General features: G+C 36.6%; 1 protein-coding gene across 3 annotated transcripts in view; it reads left to right on the top strand.

The window, feature by feature from the left end:
• LOC128660817 (beta-Ala-His dipeptidase) overlaps nucleotides 1-23,419 on the top strand; it is a 102,250-nt gene that overhangs the window by 48,659 nt on the left and 30,172 nt on the right. For all 3 annotated transcript variants that reach the window (XM_053714860.1, XM_053714861.1, XM_053714862.1), the window contains exons 5-6: nucleotides 7,824-7,912; nucleotides 8,789-8,983. In XM_053714860.1, the coding sequence (XP_053570835.1) occupies nucleotides 7,824-7,912; nucleotides 8,789-8,983 (284 nt within the window). The remainder of the gene's footprint in view (nucleotides 1-7,823; nucleotides 7,913-8,788; nucleotides 8,984-23,419) is intronic.

The raw sequence follows: 23,419 nt of genomic DNA, 5'->3' as shown, positions 1-23,419 counted from the left end.
AAGATATCGTCCAAATAAGGAAATACCAAAACCCTATTCTCTGATTACAGAAGAAGGGCACCGAGAACCTTTGAAAAAAATTCTTGGAACTGAGGCTAGACCAAACAGTAGAGCCACAAAACTGGTAATGCTTGTCTAAAAAGAGAATCTCAGACACTAAAAGTGATCTGGATGAATCGGAATATGCAGATACACATCCTGTAAATCTATTGTAGACATATAATGCCCTTGCTAAACAAAAGGCAGGATAGTCCTACAGTAACCATCTTGAATGTTGGTATCCTAACATAACGATTCAATAATGATAGATCCAGAACTGGTCTGAAGGAATTGACCTTCTTTGGTACAATGAAGAGATAAAATAAAACCCCAGCCCCTGTTCCAGAACTGGAACTGGCATAAATACTCCAGCCAACTCTAGATCTGAAACACATTTCAGAAATGCTGAGCCTTGCTGTGTCAACTGGGACACGGGAAAGAAAAGAATCTCTTAGCAGGAGGCCTTAACTTGAAGCCAATTCTGTACCTTTCTGAAACAATGTTTCTGAAACCAGAGATTAAGAACGGAATTGATCCAAATTTCTTTGAAGAAAACGTAATCTACCCCATACCAGCTGAGCTGGAATAAGGGCCGCACCTTCATAGGTACTTAGGAGCTGACTATAGGTTTCTATAAGGCTTGGATATATTCCAAACTGGAAATAGTTTCCAAACTGATACCGCTCCTGAGGATGAAGGATCAGGCTTTTGTTCCTTGTTGTGAGGAAAGGAACGAAATGATTATTTACCCTGGAAAGAAAGGGAAAGCAAAGTTGACTTAGAAGACATGTCAGCATTCCAAGTTTAATCCATAAAGCTTTTCTAGCTAAAATAGCTAGAGACATATACCTGACATCAACTCTAATGATATCAAAAGATGGTATCACCAATAAAATAATTAGCATGTTATAATAATAATGCTATAAAATTATGATCTGTTACCTGTTGCGCTAAAGCTTCTAACCAAAAAGTTGAAGCTGCAGCAACATCCGCTAAAAATATAGCAGGTCTAAGAAGATTACCTGAACATAAGTAAGCTTTTCTTAGAAAAGATTCAATTTTCCTATCTAAAGGATCCTTAAATGAAGTACTATCTGCCATAGGAATAGTAGTACATTAGCAGGAGTAGAGACAGCCCCATAACCTTAGGGATTTTTGTCCCAAAAAACTCTAATCTGTCAGATGGCACAGGATATAATTTGCTTAAACGTCTAGGAGGAGTAAATAAATTACCCAAATTATTCCATTCCCTGGAAATTACTTCAGAAATAGCATCAGGGAGATAAAACACTTCTGGAATAACTACAGGAGATTTAAAAACCTTATTTAAACGTTTACATTTAGTATCAAGAGGACCAGAATCCTCTATTTCTAATGCAAATAACACTTCTTTAAGTAAAGAATGAATAAATTCCATCTTGAACAAATACAAAGATTTATCAGCATCAACCTCTGAGACAGAAACCTCTGAACCAGAAGAACCATTATCAGTATCAGAATGATGATGTTCATTTAAAAATTCATCTGAAAAAAAAGAGAAGTTTTAAAAGACTTTTATGTATACTAGAAGGAGAAATAACAGACATAGCCTTCTTAATGGATTTAAAAAATAAAATCTCTTATGTTATCAGGAACACTCTGAAAATTAGATGTTGACGGACAGCAACAGGTAATGTAATAGTACTAAAGGAAATTTTATCTGCATTAATAAGTTTGACATGACATGCAATACAAATAATAGCTGGAGAAACAGATACCAAAAGTTTATAGCAGACTTAGCTTGGTAGCTCCAGCACTGTGCAGTGATTTTCCTGTAGTATCTTCTGACTCAGTTGCAACGTGGAACATCTTGCAATATGTAAAAGAAAAAAACAACATATAAAGCAAAATTGATCAAATTCCTTAAATGACAGTTTCAGGAATGGGAAAAAAATGCCAGTGAACAAGCTTCTAGCAACCAGAAGCAATAAATAAAGAGACTTAAATAATGTGGAGACAAAAATGACGCCCATATTTTTTAGCGCCAAAAAAGACGCCCACATTATTTGACGCCTAAAATGTTTTTGGCGCCAAAAATGACGCCACATCCGGAACGCCGACATCTTTGACGCAAAATAACGTCAAAAAATGACGCAACTTCCGGCGACACGTATGACGCCGGAAACGGAAAAGAATTTTTGCGCCAAAAAAGTCCGCGCCAAGAATGACGCAATAAAATGAAGCATTTTCAGCCCCCGCGAGCCTAACAGCCCACAGGGAAAAAAGTCAAATTTTTGAGGTAAGAAAAAATATGATAATTCAATGCATAATCCCAAATATGAAACTGACTGTCTGGAAATAAGGAAAGTTGAACATTCTGAGTCAAGGCAAATAAATGTTTGAATACATATATTTAGAACTTTATAAATAAAGTGCCCAACCATAGCTTAGAGTGTCACAGAAAATAAGACTTACTTACCCCAGGACACTCATCTACATGTTTGTAGAAAGCCAAACCAGTACTGAAACGAGAATCAGTAGAGGAAATGGTAAATATAAGAGTATATCGTCGATCTGAAAAGGGAGGTAAGAGATGAATCTCTACGACCGATAACAGAGAACCTTATGAAATAGACCCCGTAGAAGGAGATCACTGCATTCAATAGGCAATACTCTCTTCACATCCCTCTGACATTCACTGCACGCTGAGAGGAAAACCGGGCTCCAACTTGCTGCGGAGCGCATATCAACGTAGAATCTAGCACAAACTTACTTCACCACCTCCCTTGGAGGCAAAGTTTGTAAAACTGATTTGTGGGTGTGGTGAGGGGTGTATTTATAGGCATTTTAAGGTTTGGGAAACTTTGCCCCTCCTGGTAGGAATGTATATCCCATACGTCACTAGCTCATGGACTCTTGTTAATTACATGAAAGAAAAAAATAAATGTTCATGCACAAGTGACTCATTGTGCATCGGCTGAATACTGTCAATAACCACAACTCTATTAGCCTCGGCAAATGGGGGGGGGGGGGATACATTTTCAACACAGAAACTTCAGTTTTCCCCCCAAAAAAAGTTGAATACAGAATAGCAGGTCTTAAGTGTGGTCATTTGTTTTTTTAGCTGTGCTTGTGTGTGTGTGTGTGTGTGTGTATATATATATATATATATATATATATATATATAGTGAAGATTGGAGTAGCCGTGTTAGTCCAGTACATAGATGCTCAAAAAACAAAGTATTGCAGTATGCAGTGATACCTTTTTTATTGGACTAACATAATATTTAAAAGACAAGCTTTCGAGAGTTTTCCTCTCTTCCTCAGGTCTAAAGCAATACTGATCATTCTGATATAGATACACATCAGAATGATCAGTATTGCTTTAGACCTGAGGAAGAGAGGAAAAGTCTCGAAAGCTTGTCTTTTAAATATTATATTAGTCCAATAAAAAAGGTATCACTGCATACTGCAATACTTTGTTTTTTGAGCATCTATATATATATATATATATATATATATATATATATATATACTGTATTTATATATATATATATATATATATATATATACATACAAACATACTAACATACACCTAGATTTAAACCCTAACGACAAATGAAGGTTCCTTTAAATGACGTCATCCAAGATGGCTTCCCTCAAATTCCGATTGGCTGATAGGATTCTATCAGCCAATCGGAATTAAGGTAGGAAAAATCCAATTGGTTGATTGAATCAGCCAATCGGATTGAAGTTCATGACGGGGATGACGTCATTTAAAGGAACCTTCATTCGTTGTTAGTCCGTCTGCCGAGGAGGATGTTCCGCGTCGGAGGTCTTGAAGATGGAGCCGCGGATGGATGAAGACTTCTGCCGGATGGAGGACCTCTTCTGCCCCGCTTGGATGAAGACTTCGGCCGGATGGAGGACCTCTTCTTCCCCGCTTGGATGAAGACTTTGGCCGGATGGAGAACCACTTGTGCCCGCATCGGATGAAGAGTTCGGCACGGTTGGGTGAAGATGGCTCAAGGTAGGGTGATCTTCAATGGGGTAGTGTTAGGTTTATTTAAGGGGGGATCAGGTGGGTTTTGGAGTAGGGGTGTGTGGGTGGTGGGTTGTAATGTTCGGGGGGGTATTGTATTGCTTTTTTTTTTACAGGTAAAAGAGCTGATTACTTTGGGGCAATGCCCCGCAAAAAGCCCTTTTAAGGGCTGGTAAAAGAGCTGGTTACTTTGTAATTTAGTTTAGGGTAGGGAAATTTTATTATTTTGAGGGGCTTTTTTATTTTATTAGGAGGCTTAGATTAGGTGTAATTAGATTAAATTTCTTGTTATATTTTTTTATTTTTTGTAATTTAGTGTTTGTTTGTTTTTGTAATATAGTTTAGTTTATTTAATTGTATTTTATATTAGATAATTGTAGTTAATTTATTTAATTAATTTATTGATAGTGTAGTGTTAGGTGTATTTGTAACTTAGGTTAGGATTTATTTTACAGGTAAATCCTAACCTATAGGATTTATTTTACTCTTCTGCCCCGCTTGGATGAAGACTTCGGCCGGATGGAGGACCTCTTCTTCCCCGCTTGGATGAAGACTTTGGCCGGATGGAGAACCACTTGTGCCCGCATCGGATGAAGAGTTCGGCACGGTTGGGTGAAGATGGCTCAAGGTAGGGTGATCTTCAATGGGGTAGTGTTAGGTTTATTTAAGGGGGGATCAGGTGGGTTTTGGAGTAGGGGTGTGTGGGTGGTGGGTTGTAATGTTCGGGGGGGTATTGTATTGCTTTTTTTTTTACAGGTAAAAGAGCTGATTACTTTGGGGCAATGCCCCGCAAAAAGCCCTTTTAAGGGCTGGTAAAAGAGCTGGTTACTTTGTAATTTAGTTTAGGGTAGGGAAATTTTATTATTTTGAGGGGCTTTTTTATTTTATTAGGAGGCTTAGATTAGGTGTAATTAGATTAAATTTCTTGTTATATTTTTTTATTTTTTGTAATTTAGTGTTTGTTTGTTTTTGTAATATAGTTTAGTTTATTTAATTGTATTTTATATTAGATAATTGTAGTTAATTTATTTAATTAATTTATTGATAGTGTAGTGTTAGGTGTATTTGTAACTTAGGTTAGGATTTATTTTACAGGTAATTTTGTAATTATTTTAACTATGTAGCTATTAAATAGTTATTAACTATTTAATAGCTATTGTACCTAGTTAAAATAAATACAAATATACCTGTAAAATAAATATAAATCCTAAAATAGCTACAATGTAATTATTAATTATATTGTAGCTATCTTAGGGTTTATTTTATAGTTAAGTATTTAGTTTTAAATAGGAATACTTTAGTTAATAATATTAATATTATTTAGATTTATTTAAATAATAATTAAGTTATGGGGTGTTAGGGTTAGACTTAGGTTTGGGGTTAATATATTTAATGTAGCTGGCGGCGGTGTAGGGGAATCAGATTAGGGGTTAATATATTTAATGTAGCTGGCGGCGGTGTAGGGGGATCAGATTAGGGGTTAATACATATAATGTAGCTGGCGGCGGTGTAGGGGGATCAGATTAGGGGTTAATACATATAATGTAGCTGGCGGCGGGTAGGGGGATCAGATTAGGGGTAATACATATAATGTAGGTGGTGGCGGGGTCCATGAGCGGCGGTTTAGGGGTTAATACATATAATGTAGCTGGCGGCGGTGTAGGGGGATCAGATTAGGGGTTAATACATATAATGTAGCTGGCGGCGGTGTAGGGGGATCAGATTAGGGGGTAATACATATAATGTAGGTGGCGGCGGGGTCCGGGAGCAGCGGTTTAGGGGTTAAACACTTTATTTAGTGGCGGCGGGGTCCAGGAGCGGCGGTTTAGGGGTTAATACACTTTATTAGGTATATCGGTGGGGGATTGCGGTTGACAGGTAGATAGACATTGCGCATGCGTTAGGTGTTAAGTTTTTATTTTCAGGCATTTTAGGGAGTTACGGTGCTCCAATACTCAGCACAAGGCCTGCTACGGGTGCATTTTGTGGCGAGGTGAAAATGGAATAAGATTTCTCCATTTTCGCCACGTAAGGCCTTGCGCTGTATATTGGATACCAAACTGCACCTGTTTTGTATGTCAGTCTATGGGGGGAAAAACTACGGGCGAAGGCAGAAATATACAAGCGTAACTTCTATGTTACGCTGTATATAGGATACCAAACCAGCGCAAAATTTGGCGTCGCCGGCTTTTGCGGGCGACGCTGCATATCGGATCGGGCCCCAGTTTCCTTGTATTGCACACTCATTATTATCTATAAATATGTGTCAGTTCTTTTCCATCTAAGTCTAGTCCCTTTTCCATAATACGTTGTTTGAATATTTTTACTTCCACACTGTGGAACCTTTACATTTGCCAGTATTAAAACTCATTTGCCATTTCCCAGCCCATTTTTCCAATTTTTGTAAATCCACTTGTGAAGCCCTTATATCCTGCACTGACCTAATTACCTTACACAACTATGTTGCATCTGCAAAAATAGAGATGTTGCTATTTAATCCTTCCTCCAATTTATGAAAAAGCACATTTGGTTATGAATGGGTGATATATATAGCACTTATTAAGAATGTGTATATATAGGTTTAAAGGGATATGAGAACCATTTTAAAAAAAGATTCCAAGTTACTTTTATTATCGAATTTGCTTTGTTCCCATGGTATTCTGTGTTGAAGAGATACCTAGGTATGCATCTGGAGCACTACATATTAGGAAATAGTGCTGCCATCTAGTGTTCTTGCAAATGGAAAACATTCATGCAAAACTGCTGCCATATAGTGTTTCAGAAATGGGCTGGCTTCTAAGCATATTTCGCGGCTTTTCAACAAAAGATACCAAGCGATCAAATTTTTTTTATAATAGAAGCAAGTTAGAAAGTTGTTTAAAATTGCATGCTCTATCTGAATCATGAAAGTTAAAGGGATAAGAAACCCAACATTTTTCTATCTGTTAGATGTGGGATTATGTATGAATCAAATTTATTTTAAAACCTTTTTGCATGTTATTATTTACATTTTTTTTACAATAGGATACAATTGGGTTTCTATGGATTTTGAGTATTGAATGTACATTACTGATCACTACTGCACTTGATCTGTGATTGAGCAGTTTAGTATATATTAACCCCTTAAGGACCAGCGACGTACCCTGTATGTCATTGGCCTTTTTTTGGGACTTGATTTTTTTTATAGCACAGTCTTGCCACCAGCATTGAGACTGCTCTATTCCACAAAGCCTGCTGGAGGGAGGGCATTAATAGTGTGTTCTTGCTAGACTTGTGCTATTATGTCCAGAAAAAAACCTTAACGACCAGTGACATATAGGGTACATTGTGGTCATTAAGGGGTTAAACAGTCCTACAGTTTTTCACACCCTCTTATAAGTGATGCTGAGATTACTGTCTAAAATGCAATGTTCATATATTTATTTGGCCCTGTTTTCTGACGGAGAGAAAGGCTTTCATCAATGTCCTTGCGTGTTAGACCTACAGACCTATTATATAGAGATAATTGTGATCTAAATAATAAATAAATGACTCAATTTAAATGAATCACAAATACAGTAGTTACTGTATTTATGATGAATACAATGAAACCACTGAGATGTATTATATTATTGAATACGATATCCCACTGTTGTATATATTGGTAAAATATAGGACAACATACTGTATATTCTATTGAGATATAGACAAGAGTTGTACTGGCTGTTACATTAATTAAAATTATTGAATGCTTCTTAGCCTGGTAATTTCTCTACATTTTCAGGAAATCTCTATGCTCGTGGTGCTACAGATAACAAAGGTCCTGTATTAGCCTGGATACATGCGATAGACACATACAAAGCTTTGAAACAGGCGAGTCAACACTTAATTTGCATGATCTTAATGTAGAGACAATTTGTACTATATTGTGATAAACTTGGTGTCATTTTACTTGTCACTACACAAATTCCTTGTATGGTAGAACCCACGCAGAAACTTACAAAGATTTGCTTACTTTACCCAAATACCAGCATTTAGGATTCCATACCTGTGTTTTCCAACAAATATTAGCAATTGAAAACAAGTAGATACAATTTTTTTTAGTAATTTTACTATGTCTTTTGATTTATGTAGATAACAAGTAGAATAAAATATCTAACTTTACACTGTACGATATATAACTACACAAACATTTTTATTTTGGAAAGGGATTAGAATTAAGTAAATTAGATAGGAGCATCTGGTCTCCTGTGGCCTTTGATTGACTCCTGCACCACTGGACACCAGGGAGCACGCCTCCCCAAACTAATTTTTATGGAGAACACCTGTATGCTAGAGAGACATACAACCCTTTATTTAAAAGTGAATATTTCCCTCTTTCAAACTAATGGTTTCTTGCTCTCTTTACCATGTGTCGCTGTTTTTTCACAGCATATATAAAAAGGAGGAGCCCTGATTCCTCCTCATTTGTCAATGGGAACATGAAAAAGAAGATTCATCAAAGGGTTTTTTATTACTATTATAATATATATATATGTATACACAGTGGCACTAAGTTATGTGGTGTTGGTTATACTGAAGTGTGGAAATTACCAGAATTGTCTATGATGACCTGTTAGTAGTGGCAAAAGCGACCTGATATATTATATTTATATATATATATATATATATATATATATATATATATATATATATATATATATATATATGTATATATATTCTCTAATTATTATTATTTTTCATTAACAGGGAATCCCAGTAAATCTTAAATTCATTATTGAAGGGGTTGAAGAGACAGGTTCTCCTGGACTGGAGGAGCTCATAAAGGAGAAGAATGAGTTTTTTTCTGATGTAGACTATATTGTGATTTCTGATAACGTGTGGCTCACAAAAAACCCAGCCTTGACATACGGGACAAGAGGAAATGCTTACTTCTTTGTTGAGGTAAAATGTAATTGTTTAAAATTTGTAGCAAAATATATATCCTATATAAACAATCCCAATCTATAATTTCAAACACAGAGTGCCACATTAGGAGTAGAGCGCTATTTATCGCTCCTGCTTGTGCTTTAACTGAGCTCTACTTCAGCTTTTTGCACACGTCTGGTACTGATCATATTACAAGTTGAAACTGAAAAGTTTTCGCTCATGCGCTAACTCGATACGAGCAAAGAAGCCGAACTTACAATATCATGACCGAGTGCAAAAAGTGGAAAAAACTTAACACTCAACAAGTCGCGCAAACCCAATTGCATTTTCTCAAGTGTGCTAACCCGACATAAAATATTTATATTTCACAGTCCAATGTTCTTCACATAGAAGAATATGTTCTATTTATTCATAAATACACACATATATATATATATATATATATATATATATATATATATATATATATATGATGGTTTTTAGGTAAAATAAATATATATATATATTTTTATTTTTGTTGCTATACATATATATATATAGATATTCATATTAAATACTAATAAGAATAATAAAAAATACTGTATGAATTCCTTTACTTCTATGAAATAGGAAAAAGACTGAACTAATCAATTAAAAATGCTTGTACATCTACCTCTCTATTCAAGCCAAAAGGTTCCAACGTTTTTAATGTGTATATCCAAAAAGTTTCACGTTTACGTAATTGTAACAATCTATTCCCCCTTTTTTTATTCAGTACTACCTGCTCCAGAGGTGTAACTAGAAACCTCAGTGCCCCGGTGCAAATATCCACAAAGCCCCCCCCCTCAAAAAAAAATCATGATTTTTTTTGCAAACACATTATATTACATTATCAAAGTGCTAAACACATACATATATTTACACACATACACACAGCCACATTTATCTACACACACTCACTCATCTATACAGACACACACATATACACTCATTAGCACACATATATACACACTCATTTGCACAAGCACAGACACATATATACACACACACATACTTGTACAGCCTTTATAATCAGATGTTAACCTTGAAAATATTCATAACTAGTGAACATGTTGAAGCTATATTTTTAATGTTAAAGTCAATAAATTAAATTATTTATAATTATCATATTAAGAATTACTTTTTTTTTTCCAATAAAATTGTTAAAGTGAATGTCAAGTTTTCAACTCCAGAAGCCTCCTAACACTACTTTAGCACTTCGCTATTCAAACCGCTAACTTTTTAAAATAAATAAATAAACCATTTGTATTATAGTTTAAAAAACAACTTATCTCCGGTTTGAGATAGAACTCCTCCCATCCGGCACTTCCTTGAAAGCGCGCACCCGTGGAGCTCTTACTATGCACCCTTATTATGCGCATGCATTCCAAACCGATGTACACAATCTGCGCATGCGTTAAAAGCTTCAGCCAATAAGACCATTGCCAATTTCAAGCCAATCATCGAAAGTCACCTGGTGGGCTACATTACGCTATATTACCCAAATGAACGCTGCACTTCTGTATATCCCCCATGACAGGGAGCCTGTTGTATAAGATTCCCATGCACAGTTACCCCGGCAGGCAGAGTTGACAATATACTCTACACAGGGAGTCTATGTTGTATCGATAGAGCATGCGTGTCTCGTGGACGCGCATTGCTTCCAAAAAGGAGATTCTCATGTAACGCATGCACAGAAGCAGTGCATGACGTTGGAAAAAAGGGGCTGGACGCCACAGGGTGGAAAACACTATTGGAAATCCCTGATGTCAATCAACCACAAAAAGGGGAACTAAATGGCGGGTGGAGGAAGCGCGATTAAAAAAACAATAGTATAAGGTATTTTTCAACTTTCAATTTTAAGACCTGCAGAAATGATGAATGAAAGTCCCCCTAAATTGTTTTGATTTAACTTATGGCGTAAACGGGTATGGTTGAGTTGACAGATGTATATATGGAATACATTGGCTGTCATGCAAATTAGCATTTGCCTATGGATTACATGTATTCTACGGAAAGCCAAATGTAACAACAAAATTCAACAAATAAAATGGTAATATATTTTTGTTTATATATTTTCATTGGTTTTCAGAGTGATTAAGGAAGTTGATAATGGAGGGTACATTCATACACATGCACACTCCTCTACATCTATTCACACACACATCTATACATACACATGCATATACATACAGTATACACTGTACATACAGATACATACACACATATTCATACATGCATATACACATATACATACACACACACACACATATTCAAACATGCATATACTCAATGGATACACACACATACAGTGCATAAATACATACACACATATTCATACATGCATACACACACATACATACATACATACACATATTTATACATACATACACACACATATACAGTGCATACATACACACACACATTCACACAAGCATACACACACATACAGTGCATACACACATATTCATACATGCATACACACATATACACACATATTTTCATATATACACACACATATTTATACATGTATACACATATATACAGTGCATACATACATACATACGCATATTCATACATGCATACACACACATACAGTGCATACACACACATATTCATACATGCATACACACATATTCATACATGCATACACACATATTCATACATGCATACACACATATTCATACACACACACATATACAGTGCATACATACATACACACACATATTCATACATACACATATTCATTCATACATACACACATATTCATACATGCATACACACACATACAGTGCATACATGCATACACACACATATTCATGCATACACACACATATTCATACATGCATACACACATTCATACATGCATACACACACATATACAGTGCATACATACATACACATTCATACATACACACATATTCATACATGCATACACACACACAGTGCAACCATAGCCAGATCTCAAATTGCACCATACCAAGGTCGCTTACCTTGCACAGTATGTATACTCACTCAAACACCATGATGATTATTATTAACACTTCACACACAATCACTACATAAACCATTTGATTTAAGCATTCTATATATTTTATTACCCAAATCACACGCAGCCCACTCACCAGGTCTAGTAACCCCCAAAACAATTTCACACAGTCACTTTAAGCCCCTATTAACCCCTATCCTATAACCTGTGCCAAGCAGTCTCTCATTATACAGGGGTTTGTGTGCAATCTCCGTTACCAGCACTACAGTACGATGGGTCTGTGCAACAGAGAATCACTACGAATAAAGAGAATTATTCTATTTTTTTTATCTCTCATGTGTATGAAAACATCAAGATTAAAACTGCCATTGAGCAAGTCTCTAAAGCCCTTTCATGGATGGTTACTCATTTCATTGCCTTACTATACTATTCAGTTTACGAGGGAGGACTACACAATGCTCACTGACCACTACAGATTCTAATTTATGGGAAGGTTTTATTTTTTATTTTTTTTGGAACTATATACTTAGTGATTGCTACTAAAATCTGACACCACTGCAAGTTAATAAAACATACCCCTGCTGAGAGACGTGCTCGCTCCGATTGTGATTTGTTGAAGGGGTAGCTAATTTTTTTGGCTGTGAAGCACATACGAAGGATGTGGCATTTCTGAATTTGGTAACAAAAGCCAAAGATTGCAGGTGTCTTAATTGGAGCTGTTTTTTTAGGAGAAAGAGCCTTGTTCCCATCGAATCTGCAGGGTCTTTTGCCACAATAACAATCCTGTGTGTGATCCAGAAAGCCTCTCTCTGAGTCACCAGTCCACTCACCATGCCCCCGGGCCCGCGTCCCCCCCTCAGTCTGACTCGTCTGAGCTCTCAGCTTAGCCTTACCGTTACCTGAATCCTAGGACGTCTCTGCTCTCTCTCCCTCTCTCTCTCCGTTCTCCTCCACAGACCACAGTCCTGACTCCTGACCTGACTCACTCAGTCACTGGCTAGAAAAGAAGATGCCAGACAGGAAGGACCCTCAGAGCCAGACGCACCAGACCACAGTCCACGACGACGACTCCAGACTCCTCAGCTCACTCCTGTCTCCTGACTAGGCTGCACTGCACATGCAGTCACGAGACAATTGTTGAAATACACGTGCGTGCAGCCAGTCAGTGAGTCAGGAGGGAGGAGGAGGGAGAAATCAGTGCGTGCCAAAATATACAGTTCCGTCCCGGGCAGACTGGACTAACATCTAACAAATAAAGTTTTGCAAATTAATACATTACAATCGATGGCCGTGTTATATAATTATAAATATATTTATTAATATAAAATATCAGTAAATCGGACGAAGGTTCATAAAAAGGTTGGGGGCAAAAAAAAAAAAAAAAAAAATTAATACAAAAAAACAACAACCTCCACCTGCCTTGGGCCCCCCTTTGTGTGGGAGACCTGCTGGGCCCGGTCGCAATGGCGTCCGTCGCATCACTGTTAGTTACGCCCCTGACCTGCTCTATAGCTTTAAATTTCAAACCTGTTGGATATCTCTTGTGTACATCTCTAAAGTGGTCATATACACCATGGGAAACATCTCCAGAGGTGATGTTTTTAATATGTTTGTTTATTCTCCTCTTTAGGGTACGTTTAGTTCTTCCCAAATATTGCTTCCAACATTTGCATTCAAGGGGGTAAACAACGTATTTGGATTGACCATTTAAAAAAGATTTAATGGAAAAACATTTTTGTTGGTATTAGATCTTATCTCTTTATTACTGTATTAGGGTCTACAAACTCACATACCCTACAGTTCTTCCTTTTGCATTTATAAAAACCTTTATGATGATCCGTTAGCCAAGTGTTGCTGGAGCTAATTTCTCTCAAGGCACTAGGGGCCACTATGTTCTTTAATGATCTATTTTTCTTAAAAACTTTAGGTTTATCCTCCAATACCCCATTTAAAATAGACCCTCTTTTAGGACATGCCAATGTTTGCAAATTATTTTTTCAATTTTATTAGCTGAGCTGTTATATTTAGTTTAGAAACAAACAGACTCCAATAGTTATCTGCATTCTAGCAGTTGTCACCATAAAAAATGGGTAAATAATATACCCTATGGTCAATTTCAAAGAATAAAGCGGAATTATACCGATCCTATGACCTTGGAGGAAGAGTCTAGGGAATTAGCATTAAAATTTGAGTCTAAAGGATATTCTCTAGATGTAATAGAACACAGCTAGATAGGAAAATTCTCCTTAAAGGTAATCAAAATAAGACCAATATGATGACAAAGAGGAGAAATTATCTATTTTTAACTAAATATAACAGCTCAGGTAATAAAATTGAAAAAATAATTTGCAAACATTGGCATGTCCTAAAAGAGGACCCTATTTTAAATGGGGTATTGGAGGATAAACCTAAAGTTGTTTTTAAGAAAAATAGATCATTAAAGAACATAGTGGCCCCTAGTGCCTTGAGAGAAATTAGCTCGAGCAACACTTGGCTAACGGATCATCATAAAGGTTTTTATAAATGCAAAAAGAAGAACTGTAGCGTATGTGAGTTTTTAGATCCTAATAATAAAGAGATAAGATCTAATACCAACAACAAATGTTTTCCCATTAAATCTTTTTTGAATGGTCAATCCAAATACGTTGTTTACCTCCTTGAATGCAAATGTTGGAAGCAATATTTGGGAAGAACTAAACGTACCCTAAAGAGGAGAATAAACGAACATATTAATAACATCACCTCTGGAGATGTTTCCCATGGTGTATATGACCACTTTACAGATGTACACAAGAGATCCAATAGGTTTGAAATTTAAAGCTATAGAGCAGGTAGTACTGGATAAAAAAAGGGGGAATAGATTGTTACAATTACGTGAACGTGAAACTTTTTGGATATACACATTAAAAACTTTGGAACCTTTTGGCTTGAATAGAGAGGTAGATATACAAGCATTTTTAATCCTATTTCATAGAAGTAAAGGAATTCATACAGTATTTTTTTATTATTCTTATTAGTATTTAATATGAATATCTAAAATATCTATTGTTTTTAGTATTTATCATAAATAAGTTATTTTAATGTAGTAGTAAGAGTATCACCCCTTTGTATGAATTATTTTACGCTTAGGGATTATTATGAATGATGTGTTTTAAAGTATTTTTTTAAACAAATAACGTTTTCAAAATGTATATTATATTAAATTATTGTATATTTTTTATAAATTTGAGGTACATGTATTTTTTAGTATATGTTTGTCGTATCTATGCAAGATTAACAGATTAGTGTTTTTACCATCATATATGCATATAAACTTTAATGCTGGAGCAGATATCATTGGGAACAGAGCTCTGACGTATAGATGGGCGGCTTTTATTCAACGTGACTGTATTTAAGGGAAGACTCCGGTGGGCGTGGATAATTCCTCTGACGAATCGGTGACATAACCGCGAAAAGCGTAAGGCCACGCCCACCTTACGTAAATCCTAGAGATCAGCTGCTTTTGAGTGCTCTGAGTGAGCGGTTCTTTTGAAGTTTAAAGCGTCCTGTGTGGTCATTATTATTTATCGGGTTGGGTTAAATACAAATGTTATAAATAAAAAGGTTTACTATGGGTGTTCAAAAAATATTAAACTGGGTGTTTTGTGTTCGTGTTAAAGTAAGTTCTAGAACAGGTATGACAGATATAACGCTATAGCCAGTACATTTGTGGGTTAACATTAAAAGTAGGTGTTACAGCACTACCTGCATATCTGTAGCGATCGTTTATAGATGGTAAAACAATACCAATTTATTCCTAGAATTAAAAAAATGCAAAAAAAAGCACCTAGTAATGTAAAATGATTCTATATTGTTTATATCTCTGTTACACAGTTCATAGAAAAAAGGCAAGTGCGAAGATTCCCCAGATTCCCCAGTTTTGTAGAGTCAGTCTACTTCCAGGACAAAACCTCAATCGAATGAGGTAAGTATTAGGCCTTCAGACTAGAGTGGTTAGCTGGAAGTACGTTGAGCTTTATCGTTGTATAAACGGCTCACTGGGGTCCCGTCTTTAAAAGCAGGCTTGATCCTTACTGCTGATAATTGGAATCCTTATTTCTTTCCTCCAGTAGATGGCGGTATTTATACATGTAAAGGAATGATCAAAGCAAAAACGAACATAGCGTGATATTGTTTGATTTAAAACAATGTGATAAAAAGTTACAGCAACACTCTCAGAGATAACCTCAATTTGTATGAGGTATCAATCTTGCATATAAAATCACCTACCTCTGAGGAAGAAGTTTTATACTTTGAAACGCGTCAGGTGTTATATGGTGTTGTGCCTGACGGTCACTTGATACTTATGTAATCACCACTGTGTTTCTAAACACAACTTTTAACTTTTTATGTATATCATCAAGTTTTGCGAACTTTTATAAACGCTTATATACGATTTCCTTGGTAAGATCTCAAAACGTGGACTGAGGCTGTTGTGATTTTATATGCAAGACTAATACCTCATACAAATTGAGGTTATCTCTGTGAGTGTTACTGTAACTTTTTATCACATTGTTTCAAATTAAACAATATCACGCTATGTTCGTTTTTGCTTTGATCATTCCTTTACATGTATAAATACTGCCATCTACTGGAGGAAAGAAATAAGGATTCCAATTATCAGCGGTAAGGATCAAGCCTGCTTTTAAAGACGGGACCCCAGTGAGCCATTTCTACAACGATAAAGCTCAACGTACTTCCAGCTAACCACTCTGAAGGCCTAATACCTCATTCGATTGAGGTTTAGTCCTGTAAGTAGTCTGACTCTACAAAACTGGGGAATCTTCGCACTTGCCTTTTTTCTATGAACTGTGTAATGGAGATCTAAACAATATAGAATCATTTTACATTACTAGGTGCTTTTTTTTGCATTTTTTTGCATTCTAGGAATAAATTGGTATTGTTTTACCATCTATAAACGATTGCTACAGATATGCAGGTAGTGCTGTAACACTTACTTTTAATGTTAACCCACAAATGTACTGGCTATAGCGTTATATCTGCCATACCTGTTCTAGAACTTATTTTAACACGAACACAAAACACCCAGTTTTATATTTTTTGAACACCCATAGTAAAACGTTTTATTTATGACATTTGTATTTATCAGATACTCACACTTGGTATACACAGATCACATTAGGATATACGTTTAATCTGTTCCTTAATACGATAGCCACTTGAGCTTACCTTGTTAAATATAGATATATGCTTTAGGACTAGCGCTGTGAAGGTTTAGAACTCTTTTTTACTATACACTATAAGTCGAGCAAGGCAGTGAGGGATCACTAGCTCCTCTTTCTCTATTCCCACCAGCAGCTTCTCCCTTACACACTTTTAGTACTAGCGCCTCCCAGGCTGTTTCCCTGCCATTATTGTGTGGCAGTGATCTAGCCTTAAAAATCTTGTTTTACGTATATATATATACAGTTCACCAGAGCTACAAGGTTGTGCTATCTCGACGAGCATTAAATTAAATTGCACTCAAGTGAACGCGTTTACTTTCAACTTGTCAGATGCGCGCAAACAGCCTGAAACCCGATTTTGTTCACAAGCAACAGTTAGAGATTAAATCGTGATCTGGCCCAGACTTAATGCAACCAACAAACAAAAACACATTTTTTTTATTATAATGCTGTGATCAATGGGATTTATGACAAGTAATTGTGTCCTCTGATAATATTCCATATTTTTTTTTATAAACAGAAGGAATTAACAGGGAAAAATAGGAATCAGTTTAATTGAGGCAAATGTAAAACTGTGCATTTGGAGACCTTAAATATGTATTAGACTTCTAAATGTAATTAGAGAAATGAAAGGGTATTGGAGCACACTACTCAACATTTTGTAATAGAAAGAAAAGAAGTTTGTTATACACTCACTACACTATTACAGTAAAGACACACAACCATTTTGAGCGTATTTGGTTTCCCATAAAGGCGGCATAAGAAATAGCCCAGATACATTTATGGGGCCCCTACTATTGATGGCTAATTTTTTTTGCGACTCCAAATGAGTTTTCATCTTACTGTGAATGCTAATGCATTGATAAACAGGTAAACTTACAAGCCCTCTTTGCTTGGGGAAAGTTGGTGTAGGTGCATAAAATGGTAATTTATGAGCAAGCCCCTCTTCCCTTTTGCAGTTCATATAAAAATCACCAGTTGTTATAGCATACAGAATATGTTAGTGCTCTATAAATAAATGGCAATAATACAAAAGCCTAAAATCATGTTCAGTTTAGTAAAATATATTCGTAGAAAAAGACCAACAGATGTAAATGTACAACGTACCTGGTGATTCTTTTTTTATTTTCTCCAAATTAACCTAAGGGTCTGAAAGGGCAAATAAGCTGATTTTTCCATTTACACCAACCCCTTAGTAAGCTAAAGTGCCCGGGTGTATTGCAGATCCCAGGCTCATGTATGACATAACCTGTGGCATAGTATGAGCCAAGATTATGGCGTAAATAGCTACTTAACGACTAGATTACAAGTTGTGCGTTAGGGTAAAAAAGCAACGTTAAGAGGTCCTAACGCTGCTTTTTTATGCCCGTTGGTATTACGAGTCTTGCAGGTTTAGGGGCACCGCACACTTCTTTGGGCTTACCGCAAAACGACTTACGTAAACTTTGTAAAGTCTTTTTTCTATGGGACTTCCATAGCGCCGGTATTACGAGTCTGTCCTGGGAGGCCAAAAAGTGAGCGCTACACCCTCTCCTGTCAAGAGTCCTAACGCATTTAAAAGTCAGTAGTTAAGAGTTTTATGATACAAACCCATAACATAAAACTCATAACTAAAGTGCTAAAAAGTACACTAACACCCATAAACTACTTATTAACCCCTAAACCGAGGCCCTCCCGCATCGCAAACACTATAATAAAAATTTTAACCCCTAATCTGCCTCTCCAGACACCGCCACCACCTACATTATATGTATAAACCCCTAATCTGCTGCCCCCAACATCGCCAACACCTACATTATATATATTAACCCCTAATCTGCCTTCCCCAATGTCGCTGCAACCTACCTACAATTATTAACCCCTAATCTCCCGCCCCCAACGTCGCCGCCACTATAATAAACATATTAACCCCTAAACCTAAGTCTAACCCTAAACCTAACACCCACTAACTTAAATATAATTTCATAAATCTAAATAAAATTGCTATCATTAACTACATTATTTCTATTTAAAACTAAATACTTACCTATAAAATAAACTCTAAGGCCTAGATTTGGAGTTTGGCGGTAGCCGTGAAAACCAGCGTTAGAGGCTCCTAACGCTGGTTTTAGGCTACCGCCGGTATTTGGAGTCATTCAAAAAAGGGTCTAACGCTCACTTTTCAGCCGCGACTTTTCCATACTGCAGATCCCCTTACGTCAATTGCGTATCCTATCTTTTCAATGGGATCTTTCTAACTCCGGTATTTAGAGTCGTGTCTGAAGTGAGCGTTAGAAATCTAACAACAAAACTCCAGCCGCAGAAAAAAGTCAGTAGTTAAGAGCTTTCTGGGCTAACGCCGGTTCATAAAGCTCTTAACTACTGTACTCTAAAGTATACTAACACTCATAAACTACCTATGTACCCCTAAACCGAGGTCCCCCCACATCGCCGCCACTCGATTAAATTTTTTTAACCCCTAATCTGCCGACCGCCACCTACGTTATACTTATGTACCCCTAATCTGCTGCCCCTAACACCGCCGACCCCGATATTATATTTATTAACCCCTAACCTGCCCCCCACAACGTCGCAGCCAGCTACCTACAATAATTAACCCCTAATCTGCCGACCGCAAAGAGCCGCCACCTACATTATAGCTATGTACCCCTAATCTGCTGCCCCTAACACCGCCGACCCCTATATTATAGTTATTAACCCCTAATCTGCCCCCCTCAACGTCGCCTCCACCTGCCTACACTTATTAACCCCTAATCTGCCGAGCGGACCGCACCGCTACTATAATAAAGTTATTAACCCCTAATCCGCCTCACTAACCCTATAATAAATAGTATTAACCCCTAATCTGCCCTCCCTAACATCGCCGACACCTAACTTCAATTATTAACCCCTAATCTGCCGACTGGAGCTCACCGCTATTCTAATAAATGTATTAACCCCTAAAGCTAAGTCTAACCCTAACACTAACACCCCCCTAAGTTAAATATAATTTTAATCTAACGAAATTAATTAACTCTTCTTAAATAAATTATTCCTATTTAAAGCTAAATACTTACCTGTAAAATAAATCCTAATATAGCTACAATATAAATTATATTTATATTATAGCTATTTTAGGATTAATATTTATTTTACAGGTAACTTTGTATTTATTTTAACCAGGTACAATAGCTATTAAATAGTTAAGAACTATTTAATAGCTAAAATAGTTAAAATAATTACAAATGTACCTGTAAAATAAATCCTAACCTAAGTTACAATTAAACCTAACACTACACTATCAATAAATTAATTAAATAAAATACCTATAATTATCTACAATTAAACCTAACACTACACTATCAGTAAATAAATTAAATACAATTCCTACAAATAAATACAATTAAATAAAATAACTAAAGTACAAAAAATAAAAAAGAACTAAGTTACAAAAAATAAAAAAATATTTACAAACATTAGAAATATATTACAACAATTTTAAACTAATTACACCGACTCTAAGCCCCCTAATAAAATAACAAAGCCCCCAAAATAAAAAAAATGCCCTACCCTATTCTAAATTACTAAAGTTCAAAGCTCTTTTACCTTACCAGCCCTGAACAGGGCCCTTTGCGGGGCATGCCCCAAGAAGTTCAGCTCTTTTGCCTGTAAAAAAAAAATACAATACCCCTCCCCCAACATTACAACCCACCACCCACATACCCCTAATCTAACCCAAACCCCCCTTAAATAAACCTAACACTAAGCCCCTGAAGATCTCCCTACCTTGAGTCGTCTTCACCCAGCCGAGCCAAATTCTTCATCCAAGCGGAGCAAGAAGAGGTCCTCCATCCGGTAGAAGTCTTCATCCAAGCGGGGCAGAAGAGGTCTTCCATCCGATTGAAGTCTTCATCCAAGCGGCATCTTCTATCGTCATCCATCCGGAGCGGAGCGGCAGCATCCTGAAGACCTCCCGACGCGGAACATCCATCCTGGCCGACGACTGAACGACGAATGACGGTTCCTTTAAATGACGTCATCCAAGATGGCGTCCCTCGAATTCCGATTGGCTGATAGGATTCTATCAGCCAATCGGAATTAAGGTAGGAATATTCTGATTGGCTGATGGAATCAGCCAATCAGAATCAAGTTCAATCAGATTGGCTGATCCAATCAGCCAATCAGATTGAGCTTGCATTCTATTGCGTCGTTCAGTCGTCGGCCAGGATGGATGTTCCGCGTCGGAGGTCTTCAGGATGCTGCCGCTCCGCTCCGGATGGATGACGATAGAAGATGCCTCTTGGATGAAGACTTCAATCGGCTGGAAGACCTCTTCTGCCCCGCTTGGATGAAGACTTCTACCGGATGGAGGACCTCTTCTTGCTCCGCTTGGATGAAGAATTTGGCTCGGCTGGGTGAAGACGACTCAAGGTAGGGAGATCTTCAGGGGCTTAGTGTTAGGTTTATTTAAGGGGGGTTTGGGTTAGATTAGGGGTATGTGGGTGGTGGGTAGTAATGTTGGGGGGGGTATTGTATTTTTTTTTTACAGGCAAAAGAGCTGAACTTCTTGGAGCATGCCCCGCAAAGGGCCCTGTTCAGGGCTGGTAAGGTAAAAGAGCTTTGAACTTTAGTACTTTAGAATAGGGTAGGGCATTTTTTTATTTTGGGGGGCTTTGTTATTTTATTAGGGGGCTTAGAGTAGGTGTAATTAGTTTAAAATTGTTGTAATATATTTCTAATGTTTGTAAATATTTTTTTATTTTTTATAACTCAGTTCTTTTTTATTTTTTGTACTTTAGTTATTTTATTTCATTGTATTTATTTGTAGGAATTGTATTTAATTTATTTATTGATAGTGTAGTGTTAGGTTTAATTGTAGATAATTATAGGTATTTTATTTAATTAATTTATTGATAGTGTAGTGTTAGGTTTAATTGTAACTTAGGTTAGGATTTATTTTACAGGTACATTTGTAATTATTTTAACTATTTTAGCTATTAAATAGTTATTAACTATTTAATAGCTATTGTACCTGGTTAAAATAAATACAAAGTTACCTGTAAAATAAATATTAATCCTAAAATAGCTATAACATCATTATAATTTATATTGTAGCTATATTAGGATTTATTTTACAGGTAAGTATTTAGCTTTAAATAGGAATAATTTATTTAAGAAGAGTTAATTCATTTCGTTAGATTAAAATTATATTTAATTTAGGGGGGTGTTAGTGTTAGGGTTAGACTTAGCTTTAGGGGTTAATACATTTATTAGAATAGCGGTGAGCTCCAGTCGGCAGATTAAGGGTTAATAATTGAAGTTAGGTGTCGGCGATGTTAGGGAGGGCAGATTAGGGGTTAATACTATTTATTATAGGGTTAGTGAGGCGGATTAGGGGTTAATAACTTTATAATAATAGCGGTGAGGTCCGCTCAGCAGATTAGGGGTTAATAAGTGTAGGCAGGTGGAGGCGACGTTGTGGGGGGCAGATTAGGGGTTAATAAATATAATATAGGGGTCGGCAGTGTTAGGGGCAGCAGATTAGGGGTACATAAGGATAATGTAAGTAGCGGCGGTTTACGGAGCGGCAGATTAGGGGTTAAAAATAATATACAGGGGTCAGCGATAGCGGGGGCGGCAGAATAGGGGTTAATAAGTGTAAGGTTAGGGGTGTTTAGACTCGGGGTACATGTTAGAGTGTTAGGTGCAGACGTAGGAAGTGTTTCCCCATAGCAAACAATGGGGCTGCGTTAGGAGCTGAACGCGGCTTTTTTGCAGGTGTTAGGGTTTTTTTCAACTCAAACAGCCCCATTGTTTCCTATGGGGGAATCGTGCACGAGCACGTTTTTGAGGCTGGCCGCGTCCGTAAGCAACTCTGGTATTGAGAGTTGCAGTTGCGTTAAATATGCTCTACGCTCCTTTTTTGGAGCCTAATGCAGCCTTTCTGTGGACTCTCAATACCAGAGTTATTTTAAAGGTGCGGCCAGAAAAAAGCCAGCGTTAGCTACGCGGGTCGTTACCGACAAAACTCTAAATCTAGCCGTTAGGGTTTATTTTTATTTTACAGGCAAGTTTGTATTTATTTTAACTAGGTAGAATAGTTATTAAATAGTTATTAACTATTTAATAACTACCTAGCTAATATAAATACAAATTTACCTGTAAAATAAAACCTAACCTAAATTACACTAACACCTAACACTACAATATAATTAAATAAATTAACTAAATTAAATACAA

Source organism: Bombina bombina, chromosome 5 (assembly GCF_027579735.1).
Source record: "Bombina bombina isolate aBomBom1 chromosome 5, aBomBom1.pri, whole genome shotgun sequence".
In the NCBI taxonomy this organism is placed as follows: domain Eukaryota; kingdom Metazoa; phylum Chordata; class Amphibia; order Anura; family Bombinatoridae; genus Bombina; species Bombina bombina.
Note: the sequence above shows the minus strand (reverse complement) of the source record. Positions and strands in the feature narration are given on the sequence as shown.